Below are 21,291 nucleotides of genomic sequence, written 5' to 3'. Positions count from 1 at the left end.
CTGTCTTTTGTCTCCTAAATGTACATAATTTAATTATCAGATTTGCCTAGCAGTTTATTTCTCCTATCCCAACATTTAATTGAAAATTTTATGTACTAAATTAATAAAGATATTATTTCTCAATTAATTGATGTTTTTCATATCATACGAAGCGCGAGTAAATTTAGTAATTACATTACAAATGTGAGTCCATTAAATGAAAAATTACTGGCAGTCTCCTCCTTTACAGATTCATAAGTCTTCCATAATGAATTAACATGTTTATTTTTCAGTTTGATTTTTTATTGTTGCTTGAAAGACAGTTTTCTTTGTTATTTACATTTAACTTTACGTTCTCCAGAGAAGAAACTTCGGCTATAGAACGGCAGAGTACGCAGAGGCATTTTTGTACAGTTATTTTGATGTATTCATCATTTTTTTAATAAAAGAGAAACGTATAAAATCAGCTACTCATCCCATTTGCCTCACTGCAATTTTCATTTGCTTTCGTTACCATGTAAAGAATTTAGATACTTTGACCAAAAAAAAAAAAAAAAAGGAAGAATTTAAACATTAGTAAAAAGGAAGTTGCGACATATATAACAATGTAAATTTCATTGAAATCCTTAATATCCTAGACGAATAACTAGGACGACCTTATTAATATTGCACATTAGAGATCGCCAGAGTAATAACTGGGGCCTTATTACACACGAATACGAATTATAAAGATATTAATTACTACTTATTAAATATTGACAAGGATGGACTATTCAGGGGTTCCGGTACAAATTAGTGATCCATCAGTGCGGAACAATTTACAACCTTCGCCTGCTGTGCAACAGTTGACGCAAACTTCATTAATTTGCTTATCTCCTGAAGATGGGCAAGTCATGTAAGCCACTTCAGGGTCACAATACTGGAGACACATCTTTTGTGCATTTGCATTTTCCACCTCAATTCCCAAAAGAAATATACCTAATAAAATCACCCAAATCAAATAATCAACACAAATTAGCAAGGATATAAGAACACATTTTTGGCTTGAAAGCTTGATGTACAACAAAAATACGGTCAAATCTTTCTATAACAATATTTCACTATAACGGCCAACGTTTTTTTAATTTTTTTATTTTTATTTTTATGTTGGACTCAATTTTTCATGCGTGTTATGTTATATTATATACTCTCTGTAACATATTTTACTATAACAACTATTTTATCCGGTTTAATTTATGTGTCTTAGTTACAATTTGGAGAGTCAAAAGATATTTTCTTTGATCATGATTTTTTCAAATACTTTTTAAATATTTTGAATTGTTAACTATTGTGACATTGCTTTTTACATAATTTCTAAATATTTAAATTTTATTTAAAGATATATATATATATATATATATATATATATATATATATATATATATATATATATATATATATATATATATAAATTCGCACGTAACATTATAGTTTGATGCTCCAACTCCGATCAAGCGACATATATTGATACAAATTGAGTAATAAATATTCAGACAAACGACGCCGTTGTATATAGAGATGCTTCATTAACTGTACATCAAAGAAGCCTTACCAGACAATAGGAGCAGAGAAAGGATACCAACTTTGCAAAGGGCCATTGTATATATAGATATGTTTCTTTGAATGCTTTGCTTTAACTTTGAGGATGTTATAAACTTATAATCTCTTAAGCTATTTATAGAGCAAACAAAAGATCGATACTAAAATGCAACTAGCTAGGAATGGACTTTTTCTCATACCAAATTTGGATAACTAACACGGTTGTCAGAATGGACCAAATTGCATGTGTTTGTCAAAGGTAACTTGATGCAGCCTTCACATTGGATTGTATGACTTAGCCAACTATTTGAATATTTTGTATACCAAAAAAAACTCTTTATATTTATCCCAAGGATTAATCCCGTTCTCATCTTCATCGATGTCCTCCAGATCCCAAATATTATGAGTAGACACTTATGAGTTATATGACAAACACATAGTATACAAAACACGTGTTTTAGATTTTATTTTTTCTACGGAATAATTGCTAGGGTCTAATTTATAATACGACCTGGGGTACATATGTGTGGGAACTGCAAAGCGATCATCATGAATCTTATTGCTCCTGAAAATGACTAGCTAGGCGTTTGTGGGGTTGGTTGTCTTTTGATCTTTGGAGCTTTCTTTGGCTATTTCAGTCTCGTTATCGAAAAATTTGGACGAGTAACTTCTGCTTCTACATTGGGTATTTGAATTCCTGAAATTGTTTACTTGATTATTTCTTATTTATTTTGTTATATTTTACTATAAAAGAAGTCTTATTCCACCAAAAGTGCTTTGACTATATAACGTATACTGAATATCCCTATATAGATGTACTTCATTCTTTTGTATAGTAAATGGCCTAGCCCTGTAACTTTGTTATTATTAATGTTCATTCGTAGTGTCATAAAGACTCTACAGATGAACTTGTATTATTTTAGGTAATGAATACTGATATGGCTTTGGGTAACTAGTATGTCATAGAGGTTCGCTCGGTGCAAGTTGACAGATATCAGATGTCGTAATATAAGGAATGGCAAACAGGCGGGTAGGATCGAATATGGGCGAGCTGAAAACGTGTTAAACTAACGGATAAAATACCCAACATGCTCATATTTAACATGGATACAAAATAGATTAACCGACGTATGAACACAAGCTAAAACCCAAAATAAATTTAGACTTCTAGAAAAAATAAAGTAAGAAAATAACCATGTTACGTTTTTAATCATTTTGTCAGCCCTACGTATGACGTCTAATTCCACTTTAGGGTGTGACATAAAGGTGTTTCGAGAGAGGTGGTTTTCTGATGGGCATTGGCGGTGTTTATGAAGGTGATTTCTGGTAAAGTTTTCTGGTCGTATGAAGGTGATTCTGATGGGTAAGCATGTACGTTTTGATGATTGACAAAGTAAATGAACAAGTAAGGGTAGTAAACCAGCTTTAGATACAAATGGATGGGATATAACAAATGAACTAGAAACAGAAAAATTGATGGACAGAACTGTTGAACAAGGTGGTGAACCAGGTCGGGGGACATGATCTACTCAAGAGAGTTGCAGACAAACAAAACACATTGACCCGGTCTATAAAGATGTTCCATCCTATAGGCTGGTGTGAGGTAAGAGGAATGAACTATGTCGGTGACATGTTCTTCAAAGTTTCAAATATGATGAGGTGTGCAAATACAAAAGACAGGGAAAGAAGTGTGTGAGAGCAGAAGGGTCCAGATGCAGACAGAGTTAAAAACAGGGAGAAGTAGGATGTGTGATTCAGCTTATATATCCTGATGAAGATGGAGTTGATTGAATCATGTCCAAGAACATGTTCCAGCTCATAGTCTTACTGCTAGCAGAAAGTGAATGAACCAGGTGCTTGAACAAGGTCCAAGAACATGTTCCAGATCACAGTCCTACTGCTAGTAGGATTTGTGTTTTATGGTAAAGACTTGGCTGACAAGTTTGCAAGATTTCTTGCCATAATTATCAAGATACTTCATACTCCTATAAGGACAGTGATCATGAAGCTGCACTGAAAAGCAAGAATCCCAAGTCAACTCAAAACCTAACTCTAATAATGGGCCTTACCTGGTAGGGATAGAGTTTAGCCAACTTGAGTCAAACCTAGACCTATAAATATTCAAGTCATGCCATGAAGAAGTTTTGCACATTCACCAAAAGAAAATCAAAATTTTGAGCGAATATAGTCAATGTTATATTGAGTGTTCTAATTCCAGAAGTGCCACCTAATACTACGAAGAAGATTGAAGAAATTGTTTATCGAGTTTATGTGTTACAGTTCTTGAGTCTAGATTTGTATATTAGGTTGTTTATCGAGTTGTATCTTTATCCGCTTTCATAGAAGCATAAATTGTAGGTACAAGTAGGGACTTAGTAGCTTGGTTGGCTACCTGAACTTTCACCTCGATGGTGAGGGTTTGAATCCCCACGTTGTAGTCCCCTCCCCTATTTCCCCCTTTCCTACCCCCTCTGTAATACAAAAAATTAATAATATTGTAGGTACAAACAATTAGTCAAATTCAACTTCAAGTTGGGATAACTTGAAGTGGGCTTACTAGTTTAGCGAGATTAGTGAGATAGGAATTAGAGGTTAGTTCCTAGGTTATAGAGTTTGTAACTTGAATTTGCACAGGCTCACAGTTGTAGTGGAGTTTGGGAAAAATCCTGTAGAGGTGTAGGTCGTGATTTTTTCACCCTTGTGAGCCGGGTGGTTTTCACGTAAAATTGTTGTGTCCTTTACTTTCATGTTCTTTGCCATTCCCCCAAACGCTAAGCTTGGAACAGGTAGAGCAACATGTTCTATCCATACGCGAAAATCTGATACTGCGTAGGATAAAAAGTAGGCTGTGAAATCTAACAAGAGATCAAGCAGTAATTTGTTTTATTTGGCAAAGGGTTGAGAAGCTAGCAGGAAGGATATCTTACCTGTGTGAGTGTGTCTAACTAGGGTTATGGTTCTTTGCAATATAGACCTTCAAATATTTTACTTTCCATTAAAAAAAATGTCCAATCACATTTACATGTTGGCATTTAATTTTTTTAGGCACCATACTTAAACTATCCAGTGGGTTCATGTTGCCATGTTTTCTACATATCTTTCTGCTTTTTAATATGGTTTACGTCAATTAAATAATTGAAACATTTTATTAGAAAATACAATGGCCTTCTTAAGAAACTTTTGAACATATGTTGCTTCGTTAATCAAGATCCATCATCTACGTCGGTTTGGCAATTAAATCTCATTAATTGCACTTATTTACTTAAGCAGTTGACTTTCATTTCTATCATGGTGGCATCGGCTTATATTTAATGCACATCTCCTCGATCCATTACATTTACACTAATCTCATCGACAAATTTATAAAGCACGAAATGCTTGGTTATTTAATGCATATATGCTGCAGCCTGGATGTTAAAATACTTTAATTACATCTTTGTTTAAATTTGATTGATTTTATTTTCTCAGGTCATGGATATATCTGTTGTACCCGGTTACTAATTCAATCTCCTCAGTGCTCACAAATACATAGACAATAACAAGTACTCCTCCATTTTCTTTTACTAGGCCAGTATTGATTTTCCACCCCTCTTAGAAATTGTTTGTTAAGTGTATGTTTCCTAAGTTGCTCATAATAACTATGATTTGGAAACAAAAGTTTGATTACTAATACTTCAATGTTACTTAATTATAAGGGGAAAATGGGGGGAAAATCTCTTACTTTACTATAATGGACAAGTAAAAGAGAAAAAAAAAACTGTATACTGAACTAGTAAAAGAGATAAGAGGAATGTAGTAAATGTCTCAAGCTTAATGCTTAATACTGTCGGTTCCAAATTCAATTTATTTTGGAAAATTACTAAAATAATGTAAATCGGGAAAGCTCTTAACTACTAATTTTGTTTATAGGAGTTACTCTCTCGTCTCATATTACTTGTCCACTTTTTCTTTTACACGTCATTTAAGAACTCATCAATAAAAGTATATTTTAATTATATTACCTTATCTACCTCCAATTAATTGCACTCTAATCATGGTTACTTTAAAAAACAATTAATGTTAAGGGTAAAGTAGGAAAAGCATAATTAATTTTATCTTGATTTTGTAAATGAACAAGTATTTTGGGACTGATATTTATAGTAATGTGGACAATTAATATGAGACGGAAAGAGTAAGAATATATCTTTAAGTCATCGTTTAACTTGTTTTTCTAACTCTCTAGTTCGAGATTTCTCTTGGAAAGTAAAAGAATCTAACTTAAGATCAATACCCGTGTCGATATATTTTTATATTTTTTTCACAGCAACCAATAAATGATTCTACTAACACATTTGATTAATTATTAGTAATACCAGCACATAAGTCTGACTATATTCGCTGAGTATATTCGAAAATGGCCCTTCAGTATTAGTCAAAGGTAAAGTTGATCTGAACTTGCTCCTACAAATTCGCGGATAAGCAAAAAAGAAATGAAAACTTGATTCAAAATAATCCTGCAGTATCAATTAGAACTGATTAAGGCAAGCGCAACACGTGTTTTTCTGAGTTCACAGATGATCATCCTGTAATTCTTTGTTAATCTCTTCTGAACTGTCAATTAAATGCAATTTTATTTTGTTTATCTGCTAGCTAAGATATATTCCTCTTATAATTTAACATAGGTGGGTTCGGAATTTGAAATTAAATAATTTTAGATAAATAAAAAAAGAAAATTAATGAGTTCCGAATAAATTATTTGTACTTGTTAAGTAGATTTTTTAAAGCAAATATAAGATGTTGACGAAAGACACTTTTTGAGTTGTTCAAAGGGTGGAAACCGAGTTTAACACATGTACGCAGGTGGGGATGCCCGTCCGAAGTTATAATCTACAACAAGAAAAGAAACTAGATCCTAGGACCATTAGTGGATATTTCATTGGATATGCCGAAAGGTCTAAAGGATACAGATTCTATTGTCCATCTAACAACACTAGAATTGTGGAATCAAGAAATGAGAAGTTTCTTGAGAATGACTTGATTAATGGTAGTGATCAATTTCAAAATACAAATTCTGTAAGAGATCAACTGTCATGCCCCGAACCTGGGCCTGGACGTAACACGGCACCCGGTGCCTGACTGCATGTGACCGAGCGAACCAACTGGCTGACTGAATCAACATGTGATACCAAAACACACTACAACATTGTGTATCTATAGCTACGAAGTACGTTGTAGCTAATTATGAAAAATTTCGTGGCTAAACACTTTAGCCACAATTTTTTGTTCCGTAGCATTCGTAGCAAAATGTAGCGTAGCTAAAAGTTAGCTACAAACTTTACATGGCCCGTGGCTAAGGACTAATACTTATTGCTACAGATTTTTTTTGTGTTGTAGCTGTAATGGTAAAAAACTTTTGCCACGAAAAATATACTTATAGCAAGTGATTTTATTCTATTGCCACGACAAATAAAATTTGTAGCTATCTTCATATTGTAGCCACAAGGTATTGTGTTGTAGCAAAATATTTAATTTATCTGCCACACAAACTCAAAATTTGTGGCTATTTTACATTCTAGTCTCGTGGCAATAGTATCCATATTTAGTTACGAATCAAGAAATTCATAGCTATGATTTGAAGTATTTACCACATACATTTTTATATTGTAGCTAAAAATATATACCTTTAGCCATGAAATAGATAAAATTATAGCTAAAATGTTTCTTCATTTGCTACGGAAGGTGAAATTTTATAGGGCAATTATAAATTTAGCTAGACACTCTACAATTCCATTATTACTACAAATTAAAGAATTTTCCACAATCATTGTTAGTAACAAGAATTTTATAAAAGAATTCATTTTTTTTATTCCAAAACATTTTCAAGTTACAAATAATTGTACTTGATCCAAAAAAAAATTAACTAATAATTGTATTTTTCTATTTCAACACATAGTCATAATACACAATTTTTGTGACACCATTTTGTTTGAGTCCAAAGCTGCATAGTCTTCCTCTTTCTCTCCTTCCACGATCTTCAACTGAACCTTAACTTGATCAACATCTTGTCTTAGTTTGTTACTTATATGCTCTCATTCCACAAATCTGTCAGTTAATAATGATAAATTATTTTAGCACTCAGAAGCAGAAACAATTAAGTATTTGTGTGTGTACATAGAAATTCAAGCGAAAAAGAATGTCTTAGATAATTCTATTACCAAAAAATTTAATAGAGTAAAAAAAAGAAAAATGCAAAGCAAAAAAAAAATGTATACAAACCTGCAGACTTTTTAACTTCTTAAAAAGATCTTCTCCCCAATATTGTATAGTGCTTTGTTGTTGCAATCGACGAACTATGGCTCCTACCAGCATTATTACAACTTTAAAATCTTCAAAATCTCACTCACTACTAATAAAAAATAAGGCACGATATTAATAAAATTGTTGGAATAAGACTAAACTCAAAAACTTGAGTCAAATAGGTGTCAGCCAAGATTCAAAAATCTTAAAATATAAAGATATGAGCATACTTTGAATATAAAAGTGATGGATTCTGTCTTGCTTTCTTTTTATCTTTTTCATTATTCACTTTTTGGGACTTAAACCCGTAAATTCTCACGAACTAGTGGCCGTTGGGCCATCTAGGGCTTCAATTGATTTACTTTTATCAAGTGAACAGAGAAACCAATTGTTGAAGAAGGGTATGAGAAAGTGGGGAAGGGTATGCGGCTGGGGGGATTTAGGTTTGAGAGATTGGGCTTTAATTTGTGTTTCCTTTACCTTTCTTATTGCAAAGTAACGGAAGTAGGTAATAAAGAAAATCACCTAATGCAAAGTACTCCTAATTATGAATATATACTTTACTTTAAGTAAACGGAAAGAGTCAACTATTCATATGGAATAAATATTATTCTAATATATGTATTCCTTTAAAATTGTTTATAGTGCGATATTCAAATTTAATTAAATATACTTACAAGTGTATCTAAATTGTATTTGAAACTTAAAAAGAATACTTAATATGAATTATGATATACTAGTTAGTTTTCTTATAAACTCATAAATTAATCATATTAAATTATTTACTATTTTGAAATAAATCCTAATAATACAAAAAAGTGCTATAAAATATCAAATTTTCATTTGTTAGATTCAGTGTATAATTTAATGTATGAAAATTAATAAGATAGTACATGACCATTACAGTGTAATTGCTAAAAAACTATAGTTGTTATTAATTAGATACATTCAAGCCTCTCTATAATGGCAGTGTTTTTCCGAAATTTCATGGCTGCTATAGTGAAGTGTTGTTATGTATGTGTACCGGCATCTGATATTTAGATCTCATTTAGCTGTTATAACCAAAAGCACACAAAAAATTATTTTTCTATATTTTTTATGTTATAAACGTAAACAAAATACTTGTTAAATTTAAAATCTCAATTGATTTTCATATTTCATTAATTAAAAATTGAAAAGACTAATAAATTACTAATAAATCCATAACTAGTTGTACTATACCAATAAAAAATTAAAATCTAAGAAACATGTGCATTTAAAATTAGTTGAAAATTTAAACATTTCAAGTTTGATGTAAGAATTCTACAATTGTAGGTTGTTTCTTAAATTTCAATCTCTTAGTGATAATCTAACACTTGAAGTGATTTTAAAATTTTGTAAGACTAAACCAGATTACTGTGAGAAATATAATTTTTTTCCTTTTAGATATTCATACTTGAAATTTACTATGTGCATTACATCAATGATGATTATCATGAATATTTAAATATGTTATTTTTACACATAATATATTTCTTACAAAATATTATTACGCAATATTTGAGTATGACTATTATAGAGAGATGATTTTACAAAGAGTGTACCGCTATAATGAATGTCACTGCTGTTCTATGTAGAATGTTGTTATAGAAAAGTAAAATATAACATGAAAAATCGATTCCAGAGAAAATCAAGCCGTTATAGCTGTTTTATAGTTAGAGATTCAAATTTAATTAAATATAACTACAAGTTTATCTAAATTGTATTTGTAACTTACAATCATTACTTTATTTAATATGAATTATGATATACTAGTTAGTTTTTTTATACACTCATATATTAACCATATTAAATTATTTACTTTTTTGTAAATAAATCTTAATAATATTAAAAAAAAAGTGTTATAAACTATCAAATAATAGTCACAAGAAATACAAGATTATTCATTACATAAATCATATTAAATTTTCATTTGTTAGATTCACTGTATAATTTAATTTATGATAATTAATAAGATAGTGCATGACCATTATAGTGTAATTGGTAAACCGTTATTGTTACAACTAGATATAATTTATTGATTTTCAAAATTATAATTGGACTAACAACTACTATTTATTTAATAAGACTTATAATATAATTTGTTTTACTATTGCTTGGATATCAACCGTATTATTTCAAAATATTAATCTAAAATATGAACTCCTTTGTAGCTTTTTTCGTCCTCTATGATATTGTTGATTTTGTTATATACTCCCTTATTTTAAAATTTATGGTTAACTATGATATTTTATTATCTTCGACACTCTAAATTTATAGTTATTCATTTTGTCATGACAATTAATTGTAATTATTAAGCAGACTATTTTTCACTTTTATTCTCAAATATAATTTGAAGAAAAAATATTTTTAGCCACAAGATTTTGTTTTAGATATTTTAATGCGGCTAAAAGATTATTATTGTTACAGCAACTTTTAACTCGTAGTAAAAAATAAGGATTAGCTACAGAAATCTTAGCACAACATTGACCCTGTGGTTATATAATTTCTTGATGACAAACTATTGTAGCTATTAGTAGACTATTGCCACGGATGTTGGTACTCGAAGCAAAAATATTTATTTAGCTACAATAGTTTATTTAAAATAACTTTTTGTGGCTAAAAGGTTACTATTGCCACAATAAATTTCAACTTGTGGCAAAAATCAATGATTAGCTACGAAATTTTATTATAGCAAAAACTTTGTAGCTATAAAATTTGACTATTGTCACACTTGTTTATAACTTGAAGCAAAAATATTTATTTAGCTACGACATATAGTTTCAAATAATTTATTGTAGCTAAAAGGTTACTATTGCTACACTAACTTCTATTGCGTGGCAAAAACTTATGATTCAGCTACAAAACTTTATTGTAGCAATTTAGGTAATTATTACCACGATTGTTAGCAATTATAGCAAAAAAGAGGAATTAGCTTTGTCAATTTGATTTTCATGGCTAAGAAATTTTACAAATTTGTAGATAGCCATGGAATTTAAATTTTTGTGGCTATTACTAGGTATTAGCCACGATTTTTGAATTCATGGCTAAACTTTCGTAGCTATATATGCCTTATGTTGTAGTGACATAACTAATTTATAAAATAAAACTAACACATGCTGATTAACAAAAAGTCTCACTGAAATATCATAATGCGGAAATAATTAGACAATCTGAACATATCTGAAAGTAGCCAACATGGCTAAACCAAACAACTGAACGACTGCCAACAAGGCTAACATAATAAATATCTGACTGTCTGAACTGTGTCTATGAAGCCTCTAAGAGTACTGAATAATAAAACTGTCTATAAACTGAATTAACTAGATAGCTGACAACGCCCCGAAGGAATTTGGGGCTCACCAGTAGCTGATACGTGCACTCCTAAATAGCTGAGTCGTCAACCTGTATATCGTTGCCTGCATCGCGAGATGCAGGCCCCCAAGCAATAAAAAGGGACATCAGCACATTTGAATTGTACTGGTATGTAAAGCAACTGAAGCAATAAAATACTGAAACTGAAACTGAAACTGATAACTGTAACTGTAATAGCAAGGAAGTAGAGATATGAATACTCCCTGCACTGTATCTGAATCATCTGTATTATCTGTGTTTGTATATGTGGGGCCTCGGCCCAATAATAAATGTACGCTATGGCCTCGGCCTAGTAGTGCGTCAGTCAATGGCCTCGGCCATGTATACGTATACACAAGACTGTGATGTGCCCTCGGGCAAAATCACATATGTATAATTATGGTTAATTAATAAGGATTGAGACCATAACAAGAATGAACAATGCTGAACTGAAATAGACATGCTGGACTGAATTGAAAACACTGACTGTTTCTGAGCATACTGAATTTCTAGACTGAGACTCATGTGGTAACAATACATAAGTCTATAAAGATTACGTGTTGAGTTCATGATATTCAAATTGATAACCATGAACGAATTCTGTAACTGCAAACCTAGAAGATAACAGTTCTACAACATATCATAAAACTAGGGCTAAACTCTACTTTGAGTCAAATTACTGACAAGTATGAAGAATGAGGCGTAGGGAGAATCATGAACATTCCCTAACGTAGATAGTTAGCCTCACATACCTTAATTCCAGCCTTTGAGCGTAATACAATGTTCGTCACCCCTTTCAACTTTGATCTATATCAATACAAGCCAAAGCGATTCTATATTAGCAATAATATTCATGCTTTGGTCATCTAAGCATTTTATCAAACACTTAGTGGGCATAAAGCTCCACAATCTCCATTAATGGTGTTTCTTCACCCAATTCCCAGTCTATTACTTCTAGGTGATTCTACAATCTCAATTAGATGTAATTAACATCATTCTCCATCACCCATATCATTATGACAATCTCAAGTCAACAATTCAAAACCCTACTATAGTTCGTGTAATTCTCTTTACTAAACCCATTTACTATTCTCCCAAAAACTCATCAATTCACTATTATGAATGATTAGAGTGTAGAAACATTACCTTTTTGACGTTCAATCCTCTTGAATTCAAGTTCTAGGGTTTCCACGCCCAACAATAATGTTCCACTCACAAATCTATTGATTAGAAGAGTTTACTCAAGTTAGAAAGAGATTAGGGACTTGAATTCAACCTAGAATCATGATAACACTTACCTTGTATGGTTCTTGAGGCTTGGGACTTGTTCTTATTGACTTTAGGGTAATTTTTCGTGAATGGGGTGCTGGGGAAATAAACCCCAAACCTTAGATATAACTAAAAACGCGTAACCCGAATTTTTGACCCGAATCTGACCCGATTCGCGATTGTTCCGCGATTCGGGACCATCGCCCAATGTTCTGCAGCTAAATAATCAGACTTGCGCGATCGGCCCGCGATGCGGGGATATCGCACGCCCCCCACGCGCCTGAAAGAGCGACGGGTGTCGGTTTTGCACAGGGTTCGGTAAAATGGACATAACTTCTTGTACAGAGCTCTGTTTGGGCTCCACAATATACCGTTGGAAAGATATTCCAAAGGGATACAACTTTCATGTTTTAAGTTTCCTCAAATTCCCAACGTATTTTCACCAAATTTGACTGGAAGACAGACGTATCGAAAATTTAGCCGATTCTATCGAATTTTAAGTGCCTTACTATTAGCCATATTGAGACTATCATATCTCCTTGTTCCGATCTCTGATTGGCTTGGTCCTTATATCGTTAGAAAGGTATTTCTACATACTACAACTTTCATTGAGGGTACTTTCCCAAATTCCCAACTAATCAAGGAGTTATCACTGCCCGAAGTAGGCCTATCAACCATTTTCGCAAAACGTTCAAATCTTCAGTTTTTCCACTAAAACTCTAATGATATGAGTCTAACCTTAGTTCCAAGATACGGGGTGTAACATCAACCTTCTACTTCAAGAGAAATATTGGTTATCGTTCATAACACCCCTCAAGTACAACCGGGTGTTGAGCAAACAATCAATGAGATTCCACAAGCTGCTGAAAATATTCCAGTAGATCAAGTTGTTCAAGAAATACAAGAAATTATTGAACAACAAGTTGAACAACATCATCCTCATGAAAATGTTGACACAACATTAAGGAGATCTACTAGAGAAAGAAAATCAGCAATTCCTAGTGACTATGTTGTGTATCTGCAAGAATTTGACATCGGAGTCAAAAATGACCCTGAGTCTTTTTCTCAAGCAATGTGTTGTAAAGAGTCAGAATTGTAGTATAATGCCATGAAAGAAGAGATGAACTCCATGAAAAGTAATGAAGTCTGGGATCTTGTCGAGTTGCCTAATGGTGTAAAAGCCATTGGATGTAAATCGGTCTTTAGAACTAAAAGGGACTCAGCAGGCAACATAGAAAGATATAAAGCAAGACTCGTTGCTAAAAGATTCACTCAAACGGAAGGAATTGACTACATAGAGACTTTTTCTCCTGTGTCTAAAAAGGATTCCTTGCGCATCATATTGGCATTAGTAGCCCATTTTGACATAGAATTGCAACAGATGGATTTAAAAACCGCATTTCTCAATGGTGATCTAGAGGGAGAGGTTTATATGAAACAACCCAAAGTATTCTCCTCTAGTAATGGTGAGCACTTGGTATGCAAGCTAAAGAAATTCATACATGGACTAAAACAAGCCTCCCGTCAATGGTATTTAAAGTTTCACAATGTTATCTCTTCATTTGACTTTGTTGAGAATATTATGGATCAATGTATAGACCTGAAGTCAGTGGAAGTAAAATTTATTTCTTAGTTTTATATGTGGATGATATCTTGCTTGCATCCAATGATAAGGGAATGCTAAATGAAGTGAAACAATTTCTCTCTAAAAAAATTAATATGAAAGACATGGGTGATGCGTATTATGTCCTTGGCATTAAGATTCATCGAGATGGACATCAAGGAACCTTAGGTCCATTTCAAGAAGCCTTTATCAATAAAATTCTAGAGAGGTTTCAGATGAAAAATTGTTCACCAAGCGTAGCTCCCATTGTGAAGGGTGACATGTTCAATTTGAATCAGTGCTCGAAGAACGATCTTGAAAGGGAACAAATGAAAGATATTCCATATGCTTCTGCCGTTGGAAGCTTGATGTATACTCATGTTTGTGCAAGACCTGACATTGCATTTGCTATTGTAATGTTGGGAAGATATCAGAGTAATCCAGGACTTGACCACTGGAGAGTTGCAAAGAAAGTCTTAAGATATCTTCAAGGGACAAAAGACTACATGCTTATGTACAAACGATTAGATGATTTGGAAGTCATTGGCTACTCTGATTGCGGCTGTGTTGATTCACGCAAATCAACTTCAGGATACGTTTTTATGTTAGCCGGTGGAGCTATATCTTGGAGGAGTGCCAAACAGACTCTGATTACTATTTCCACTATGGTGGCTGAGTTTGTTTCTTGTTTTGAGGCTACCTCACATGGTGTATGGTTGAAGAGTTTCATTTCCGGGCTTAGAATTTTCGACTCTATATCTAAGCCATTAAGGTTTAATTGTGGCAATTCAGTTGCTGTCTTTATGGCTAAGAATAACAAAAGTGGTAGTCGAAGCAAGCATATCAACATCAAGTATCTAGCCATAAGAGAACGTGTTAAAGACAAGAAAGTGGTCATTCAACATGTTAGCACTGAACTGATGTTAGCTGATCCTTTAACTAAAGGCATGCCACCGCAGAAATTTAAGGATCATGTAGTCACAATGGGACTTAGTTACACTATGTAAGATTTCGTTGTAACAACGAATATTGTTGAAACTCTATTTTATATGATATTTCTCGTATTTGTTATTGTGTACACATTCAGTTTTATTTGGGAAAGATCGTTGAAGTATAGACCTAGAATAAACATTGTGTTTATTCATTAAGAACTACGGGTTAAAGTTTAGAGGCATAATACATAGTGATACATGGAAGATACTACTCGCTATCAGAGGAACTATGTATTATGATTCTTTTAAAGTATACTTTGGGGTTAAAATATTCCGACCAAGTGGGAGAATATTAGTTCACGTTCACAATGAACATGTGAAGAATGGTCCTCTATTTTTAGACCTGTTGAAACTCCCATTTCTGAAAACTACCCTCAAGAAAAACTGCTACCCCTTTTACTTTTTGGTAACTGCTATAAGATGTTTTTGACGGAGAAACATCTATAAATAGTGTACATCCGGTTAAAGGTCCCTAAGCACAAACTACTCTAAATTTCACACCATCTAATTGTGAGGTTGAGTACTTAGATGACTCACCGGAATTGGAAAACAACGCCGACGATAATTTCGACGACTCCGTGACAATGGCTGAAGGTACGCTATTCTTTTTTCCGTTGCGCTATTGCTCTGTAATGTCTTACAATAAATTCTTCAGCTTCAGCAATATTAATTCGCTACAAATTATCATCAGCCCCTGGTCATCAAGTTGTGCCAAAACTCTCCTTCACTCTATCCATGAAAAATGGCCTTAAAGTCAATCTCAAGCCTCGTGATCTTGCTGCTATATGATTTAACTTCTTTATGAATGAAAAGAAAATGTTACTAATATTTGCCCTAAATTTTCTACCTTATTCGAATTCTACCATAATTGTGTTTTACTTCAAAAATGTTTTTCTTGACAGAAAAGTTTTTTTTTTTTTTTTTTTTTTGTGAAAAAGCACTTTTGGGTATTGCAGGAGTATTAAGGTTGAGGAGGTTAAGGGTGTTGTTCGTAGGGTGCGCAAGGGAAGAGCAACCAGACCTGACGAGATTCTTGAGGAATTTTGGAAGAGCGCGAGCTCGGTAGGTTTGGAGTGGCTGACTAGGTTGTTTAATGTCATCTTTAAGACGACAAGGATGCCCGAAGAATGGAGGTCGAGCGTAATGATCCCTCTATACAAGAACAAAGGGGATATCTAGAGTTGCAACAACTATAGAGTTATCAAGCTGCTAAGCCATACTATGAAAGTGTGGGAAAGGGTGGTGGAGATGAGGGTGGGGAGAGGCGTGTCTATTTCAGAGAACCAGTTCAGATTCATGTCGGGACGCTCAACTACAGAAGCCATCCATCTTGTGAGGAGACTGGTGGAGCAGTATAGGGAGAGGAAGAGAGACTTACACATGGTATTTATCGATCTAGAAAAGGCTTACAACAAAGTTCCAAGAGAGATCCTATGGAGATGTTTGGAGGCTAAACGTGTACCTGTGGCGTACATTAGGGTGATCAAGGACATGTATGAGGGAGCCAAAACCAGGGTAAGGACAGTAAGAGGGGACTCAGAGCACTTCCCAGTTGTGATGGGGTTGCATCAAGGATCAGCTCTTAGTCCGTTTTTATTTGCCTTGGTGATGGATGGATTGACGCGACAAATTCAAGGTGAGGTGCCATGGTGTATGCTTTTCACGAATGACATATTCCTGATCGACGAGACTCGTAGCGGAGTTAACGCTAAGCTGGAGGGTTGGAGACATACCTTGGAGTCTAAAGGGTTTAAGCTGAGTAGGACCAAGACAGAGTACTTGGAGTGCAAGTTCAGTGAAGCACCTCAGGAGGTTGGCGTGGAAGTTAGGCTTGGTACTCAGGCCATCCAGAAGAAAAGTAGTTTCAAGTATCTTGGGTCTATCATGCAAGGCAGCGGGGAAATTGACGATAATGTCACACATCGTATTGGGGCAGGGTGGATGAAATGGAGGCTCGCTTCCGGAGTGCTATGTGACAAGAAGGTTCCACCACAACTTAAGGGCAAGTTCTACAAAGTGGTGGTTAGACCGACTATGTTGTATGGGGCGGAGTGTTGGCCAGTTAATATCTCTCGCGTTCAAAAGATGAAAGTTACCGAGATGAGAATGTTGAGATGGATGTGTGGGCACACCAGGAGTGACAGGATTAGGAATGAGCCTATTCGGGACAAGGTGGGAGTGACCTCGGTGGAAGACAAGATGCGGGAAGCGAGACTGAGATGATTTGGGCATATGAAGAGGAAAGACACAGATGCCCCAGTGCGGAGGTGTGAGAGGTTGGCCATGGATGGTTTCAGAAGAGGTAGGGGTAGGCCGAAGAAATATTGGGGAGAGGTGATTAGACAGGACATGGTGCAGTTACAGCTTATTGAGGACATGACCTTAGATACGAGGGTTTGGAGGACCCACATTAGGGTAGAAGGCTAGTGGATAGTCTCGTTATCCTTCCTTATTAGTAGGCCCATTATCGCAGTATAATTTCTTGTGCTTTGATTTCTGCTATTTTCCTGTACTTTGATTATTCTATTTTATCTGTGTCGCTTTCGTTATTTGCATTTCCATATCGTTTTGAATTTCTTAGCCTTATCTGACCTCTTTTTATGCTTTTTATTGAGCCGAGGGTCTCTCGGAAATAGCCGTCCTACCTTGGTAGGAGTAAGGTCTGCGTACACTCTACCCTCCCTAGACCCCACGTTGTGGGATTTCACTGGGTTGTTATTGTTGTTGTTGTTGTTGTTGTGGAAAAGCACTCTACCATATCTATGCTTTTCTTGGAGGAGAAGCTTTGAAATTCTATAAATAGAAGATTCTTTCTTATCATACAATAATACAATATCTACAATATTATAGTCGTTTGGAGATTCTTGTTTAGGGAGAGATTTTCTCTCAATAGGTTTTATGTATTTTTATATTAGTTTTTCCAATATGTAGTTCACTTGACCAAACCATTTCATAATATTATGTCTTTTTAGTATATTTTCTTAGTGTCCGATTTATCACCGTTAAGGTTTAAAATTGTTAATTTCCGCATGATACCCTAATTATTTCGATCCCAACAAAAAAATACTAAAATTTGGTAACTTTGATCATGTAATAAAGTGAAAACTTGAGTCACCATCTATTTCTCTATTTTAAAAATCCTTTTTGTAATATCTACATCGTCTCACGTAGTATATCGGTATATGCAACACTAAAGTTTTCTTTACTTAATGCTTGCGAATTTAAAGTGACATGCTATTAAATGGATTTGGTGGCTTTAATCCCGAATTTGAAATTAGTCTCAAGAGATCGATCTAAATATTTCGACGAAGTTAATGATTCCTATAATGACATTACCGCATACGGTGTGTTAAAGAACTGAATTCCATCCCAATTTCTTGAGTTCCAACGCAATTTGAGAAGAAATATATATGGCATAAGATTTTGCATGCTCTTGTAAGAACTGTGGTTCACATTCGCAGCAGGGAATGACTATAAAATTCAGCTAAGTTAAAAGATTCTTGGATTTTTATTGTTTCCTCGTTTTTTTTTTTTTTCGTAAACTGTTTGAGGTGAGGTGAACTTGTGAATAGTGTGTGGGAAACTGAGAAAGGCCGGGGCTAACTCACAAGTGACGGTTTCAAGAACTTAACGTGTCAGCCACGTATTTATTAATAGTAAAATCCAAATCTATGACTATGCCCACAGCCACTACATCCCATTGAGAGAAATTAAAACTGGAGTGAGGCTCTACTAAAAAGCTGCTCAATATCCGGACTTATCCTCCCCTTTTTCTTGCATAAAACTGATTCAACTTGGCTCCTAATTATATTAGTTAAAGACAAGTTGCAAATTAGATAGGCAGAAATATGAGGGAGAGAGGCCTATAAATTCATAGCCATTCATGAAGCAAAACATTGCATTGCAATAACACATAATTCTCTTATATATATCTCTCTCTCTCTCTCAATAACACTATATTGTCATGGCTCGCAAGTATGCTTTCTATTTCACTGTTGCGCTTTTGGTGATGTCTGGTAAATGACCTTTTCACCACCTCCCTCTCTTTTTATTACATATGTCAATATATATGTGTCATCTTTTGCTCATTAGAATAACAATGGTATAACATATTGATTTTGACACTTGATATTTTTTTTAATGTTATAGTTTATTTGGCTCACTCTCCAAGAGTGAAAGTAGTTGCTGTGAGAGACATGTCGCCGACTATAACAGAACTCAAATCAAAACTAACTGGTTATAACCTGATGGGTGGTTGCGGTGGATACTGTCGGAGGAGCACTGATTGCTTTGATAGGACATGTCCCCGTTGTTACTACGATGTTATTAAACTTACCTATGGCTGCCACGCGTAAAGGATCGATCACTGATGGCCAACACAATATGAGTTCTGTTCTAAGTATGAGATGATGTTTGTATGGTTTATTGTCTTTGCTTTCATGTTTTCCTTTTCTAGCTTTTTCCCTTAAATGGGAAAAAAATAAAACGACTAAGTTCTACTTCTACCTATAGATTAGGACGAAGTCGGACGATGTAATATCAAGATGGGTTGTGATGGCCTACAACTGTTCCTGCAGTATTTGTACCTATTATTTTGAATATACTGAATGATCATTTTGCTTACATGTCTGCTCCTTCAGCTATGTTATTTCATTACAAAGTATCTCCTGCTCCTGGTCAAGTTGTGCACCCAAAACTCTTCTTCACGGTATATAATTTTACTTGTTTGTGAATGAAAAGAAAAATAAATAATACTCTCTCCGTACAGTTTTACTTGTCTTCTATACTAAATTTTTTTACTTGTCCAATTTGAAAAATCAAAAGATAAGCTTAATAAGAATATACATTCTCTTCAAATTATTCACATTCAATCATGCCAGCAAATATTTTGGGATGATAATGATGCATATTAAATTCATTCATGTATTTCTTTTAATAATTTAATATAGTTAGCACTGAACTGATGTTAGCTGATCCTTTAACTAAAGGCATGCCACCGCAGAAATTTAAGGATCATGTAGTCACAATGGGACTTAGTTACACTATGTAAGATTTAGTTAAAGGATCAGCTAACATCAGTTCAGTGCTAGCATATTAAATTCATTCATGTAGAAACCGGAGTTCTTTACATTTTGCACCTTTGTATTTTTATTTTATTTGCACCATGTATTTCTTTTAATAATTCGCATCTTCAATTTGAATATCATACTATATGGTTCTGCTTATATTTGTTCATAAGGTCTCAATGGTTTTTAAAAAAAAAAAAAAAAACACACACACACAAAATATTCATAAAAGGCAAAATATTTACCCTTCCTGCCCCCATAGAATTTAATAAACTAAACTACCGAGAAAAGGATCAAAATAGTACATTATTTTTGGGTTTGAACCTAAAACCATACATATTCTTTTACATGGAGCATTAATAGTCCATTATGTTTGCATAAGCGGTGCATTTTTAGTCAACTCCTAAATATTATGTTAAAAATTTAACGGAAAAGGGCAAAAATGCTCTTGAACGGTTAGAAAAGGTCTAAAAATACTCTTCATTCATCTATTTTGCTAAAAATACCCCTCAGTTCAACTTTTTGGCTCATTTATGCTCTTTGACGGTCAACACTTAATTAAAAAAAAAAATTACACATGGCATCTTGCCTATTCCTTTTATTTTCTCTTGAAAATTCCAACAAAGAGTGTCGTCCTTTGCCCAAAAACTGCATTTTTGCACTACTAACAATTGTTGAACTGTCGGTTTCCCTTTTTGCTATTTCTTGGTGTATTGCTAATTACTCCCTCTGTCCCAATTTATGTGGCACCATTTTCTTGTTGATTTGTTTCAAAAATAATATCATCTTTCCATATTTAAAAAGAATTTAACTTTTTGAGATGATTTACAGCCACACATTTATATAAGGCTTGTTTTGGACCACACATTTCAAAAGTTTTCCTTTCTTTCTTAAACTTCGTGTCAAGCCAAATAATGCCACATAAATTGGGACATAGGGAGTAACAGTTACTGGAATATAATTCTGGAACTGGCCTCTTCGTTGGTGGTCAATATGATCCAAGGACACAGTAGTGTAACATGAAAACTCTACCACCAAATCAAAAACTGCAAGGCATAAATCAACCTATACAAGTTATAATCAGGCACTGTTACAGATTGTTGAAGAAAATAGACAGCAAACTTAAAAACAAATGCTCAAAGTTAAGAATACTGAA

The 21,291-nt window shown here is 33.9% G+C and overlaps 1 protein-coding gene across 1 annotated transcript; it reads right to left on the bottom strand.

The window, feature by feature from the left end:
• Nucleotides 1-577: 577 nt before the first annotated feature.
• Nucleotides 578-1,687, bottom strand: LOC132609023 (proteinase inhibitor type-2 TR8). Its single transcript, XM_060322879.1, has 2 exons — nt 1,571-1,687; nt 578-957 (listed from the first exon to the last, which is right to left on the bottom strand). The coding sequence occupies exons 1-2, from the start codon at nt 1,614-1,616 to the stop codon at nt 749-751; spliced, it is 255 nt and encodes an 84-aa protein (XP_060178862.1). The 5' UTR covers nt 1,617-1,687; the 3' UTR covers nt 578-748.
• Nucleotides 1,688-21,291: the final 19,604 nt, after the last annotated feature.

This window comes from Lycium barbarum, chromosome 1 (assembly GCF_019175385.1).
Source record: "Lycium barbarum isolate Lr01 chromosome 1, ASM1917538v2, whole genome shotgun sequence".
NCBI classification, from domain to species: Eukaryota; Viridiplantae; Streptophyta; class Magnoliopsida; order Solanales; family Solanaceae; genus Lycium; species Lycium barbarum.
The sequence above is the reverse complement of the archived record's forward strand: the minus strand, read 5'-3'. Positions and strand labels throughout refer to the sequence as shown.

Excerpts from the sequence above, each read along its gene's own strand:
- LOC132609023 (XM_060322879.1), bottom strand. The coding sequence starts at position 1,616 with ATGGCCCTTTGCAAAGTTGGTATCCTTTCTCTGCTCCTATTGTCTG. Across the intron at positions 958-1,570 it reads TTCTCTGCTCCTATTGTCTG|GTATATTTCTTTTGGGAATT; the intron begins GTAAGGCTTCTT and ends TGATTTTATTAG.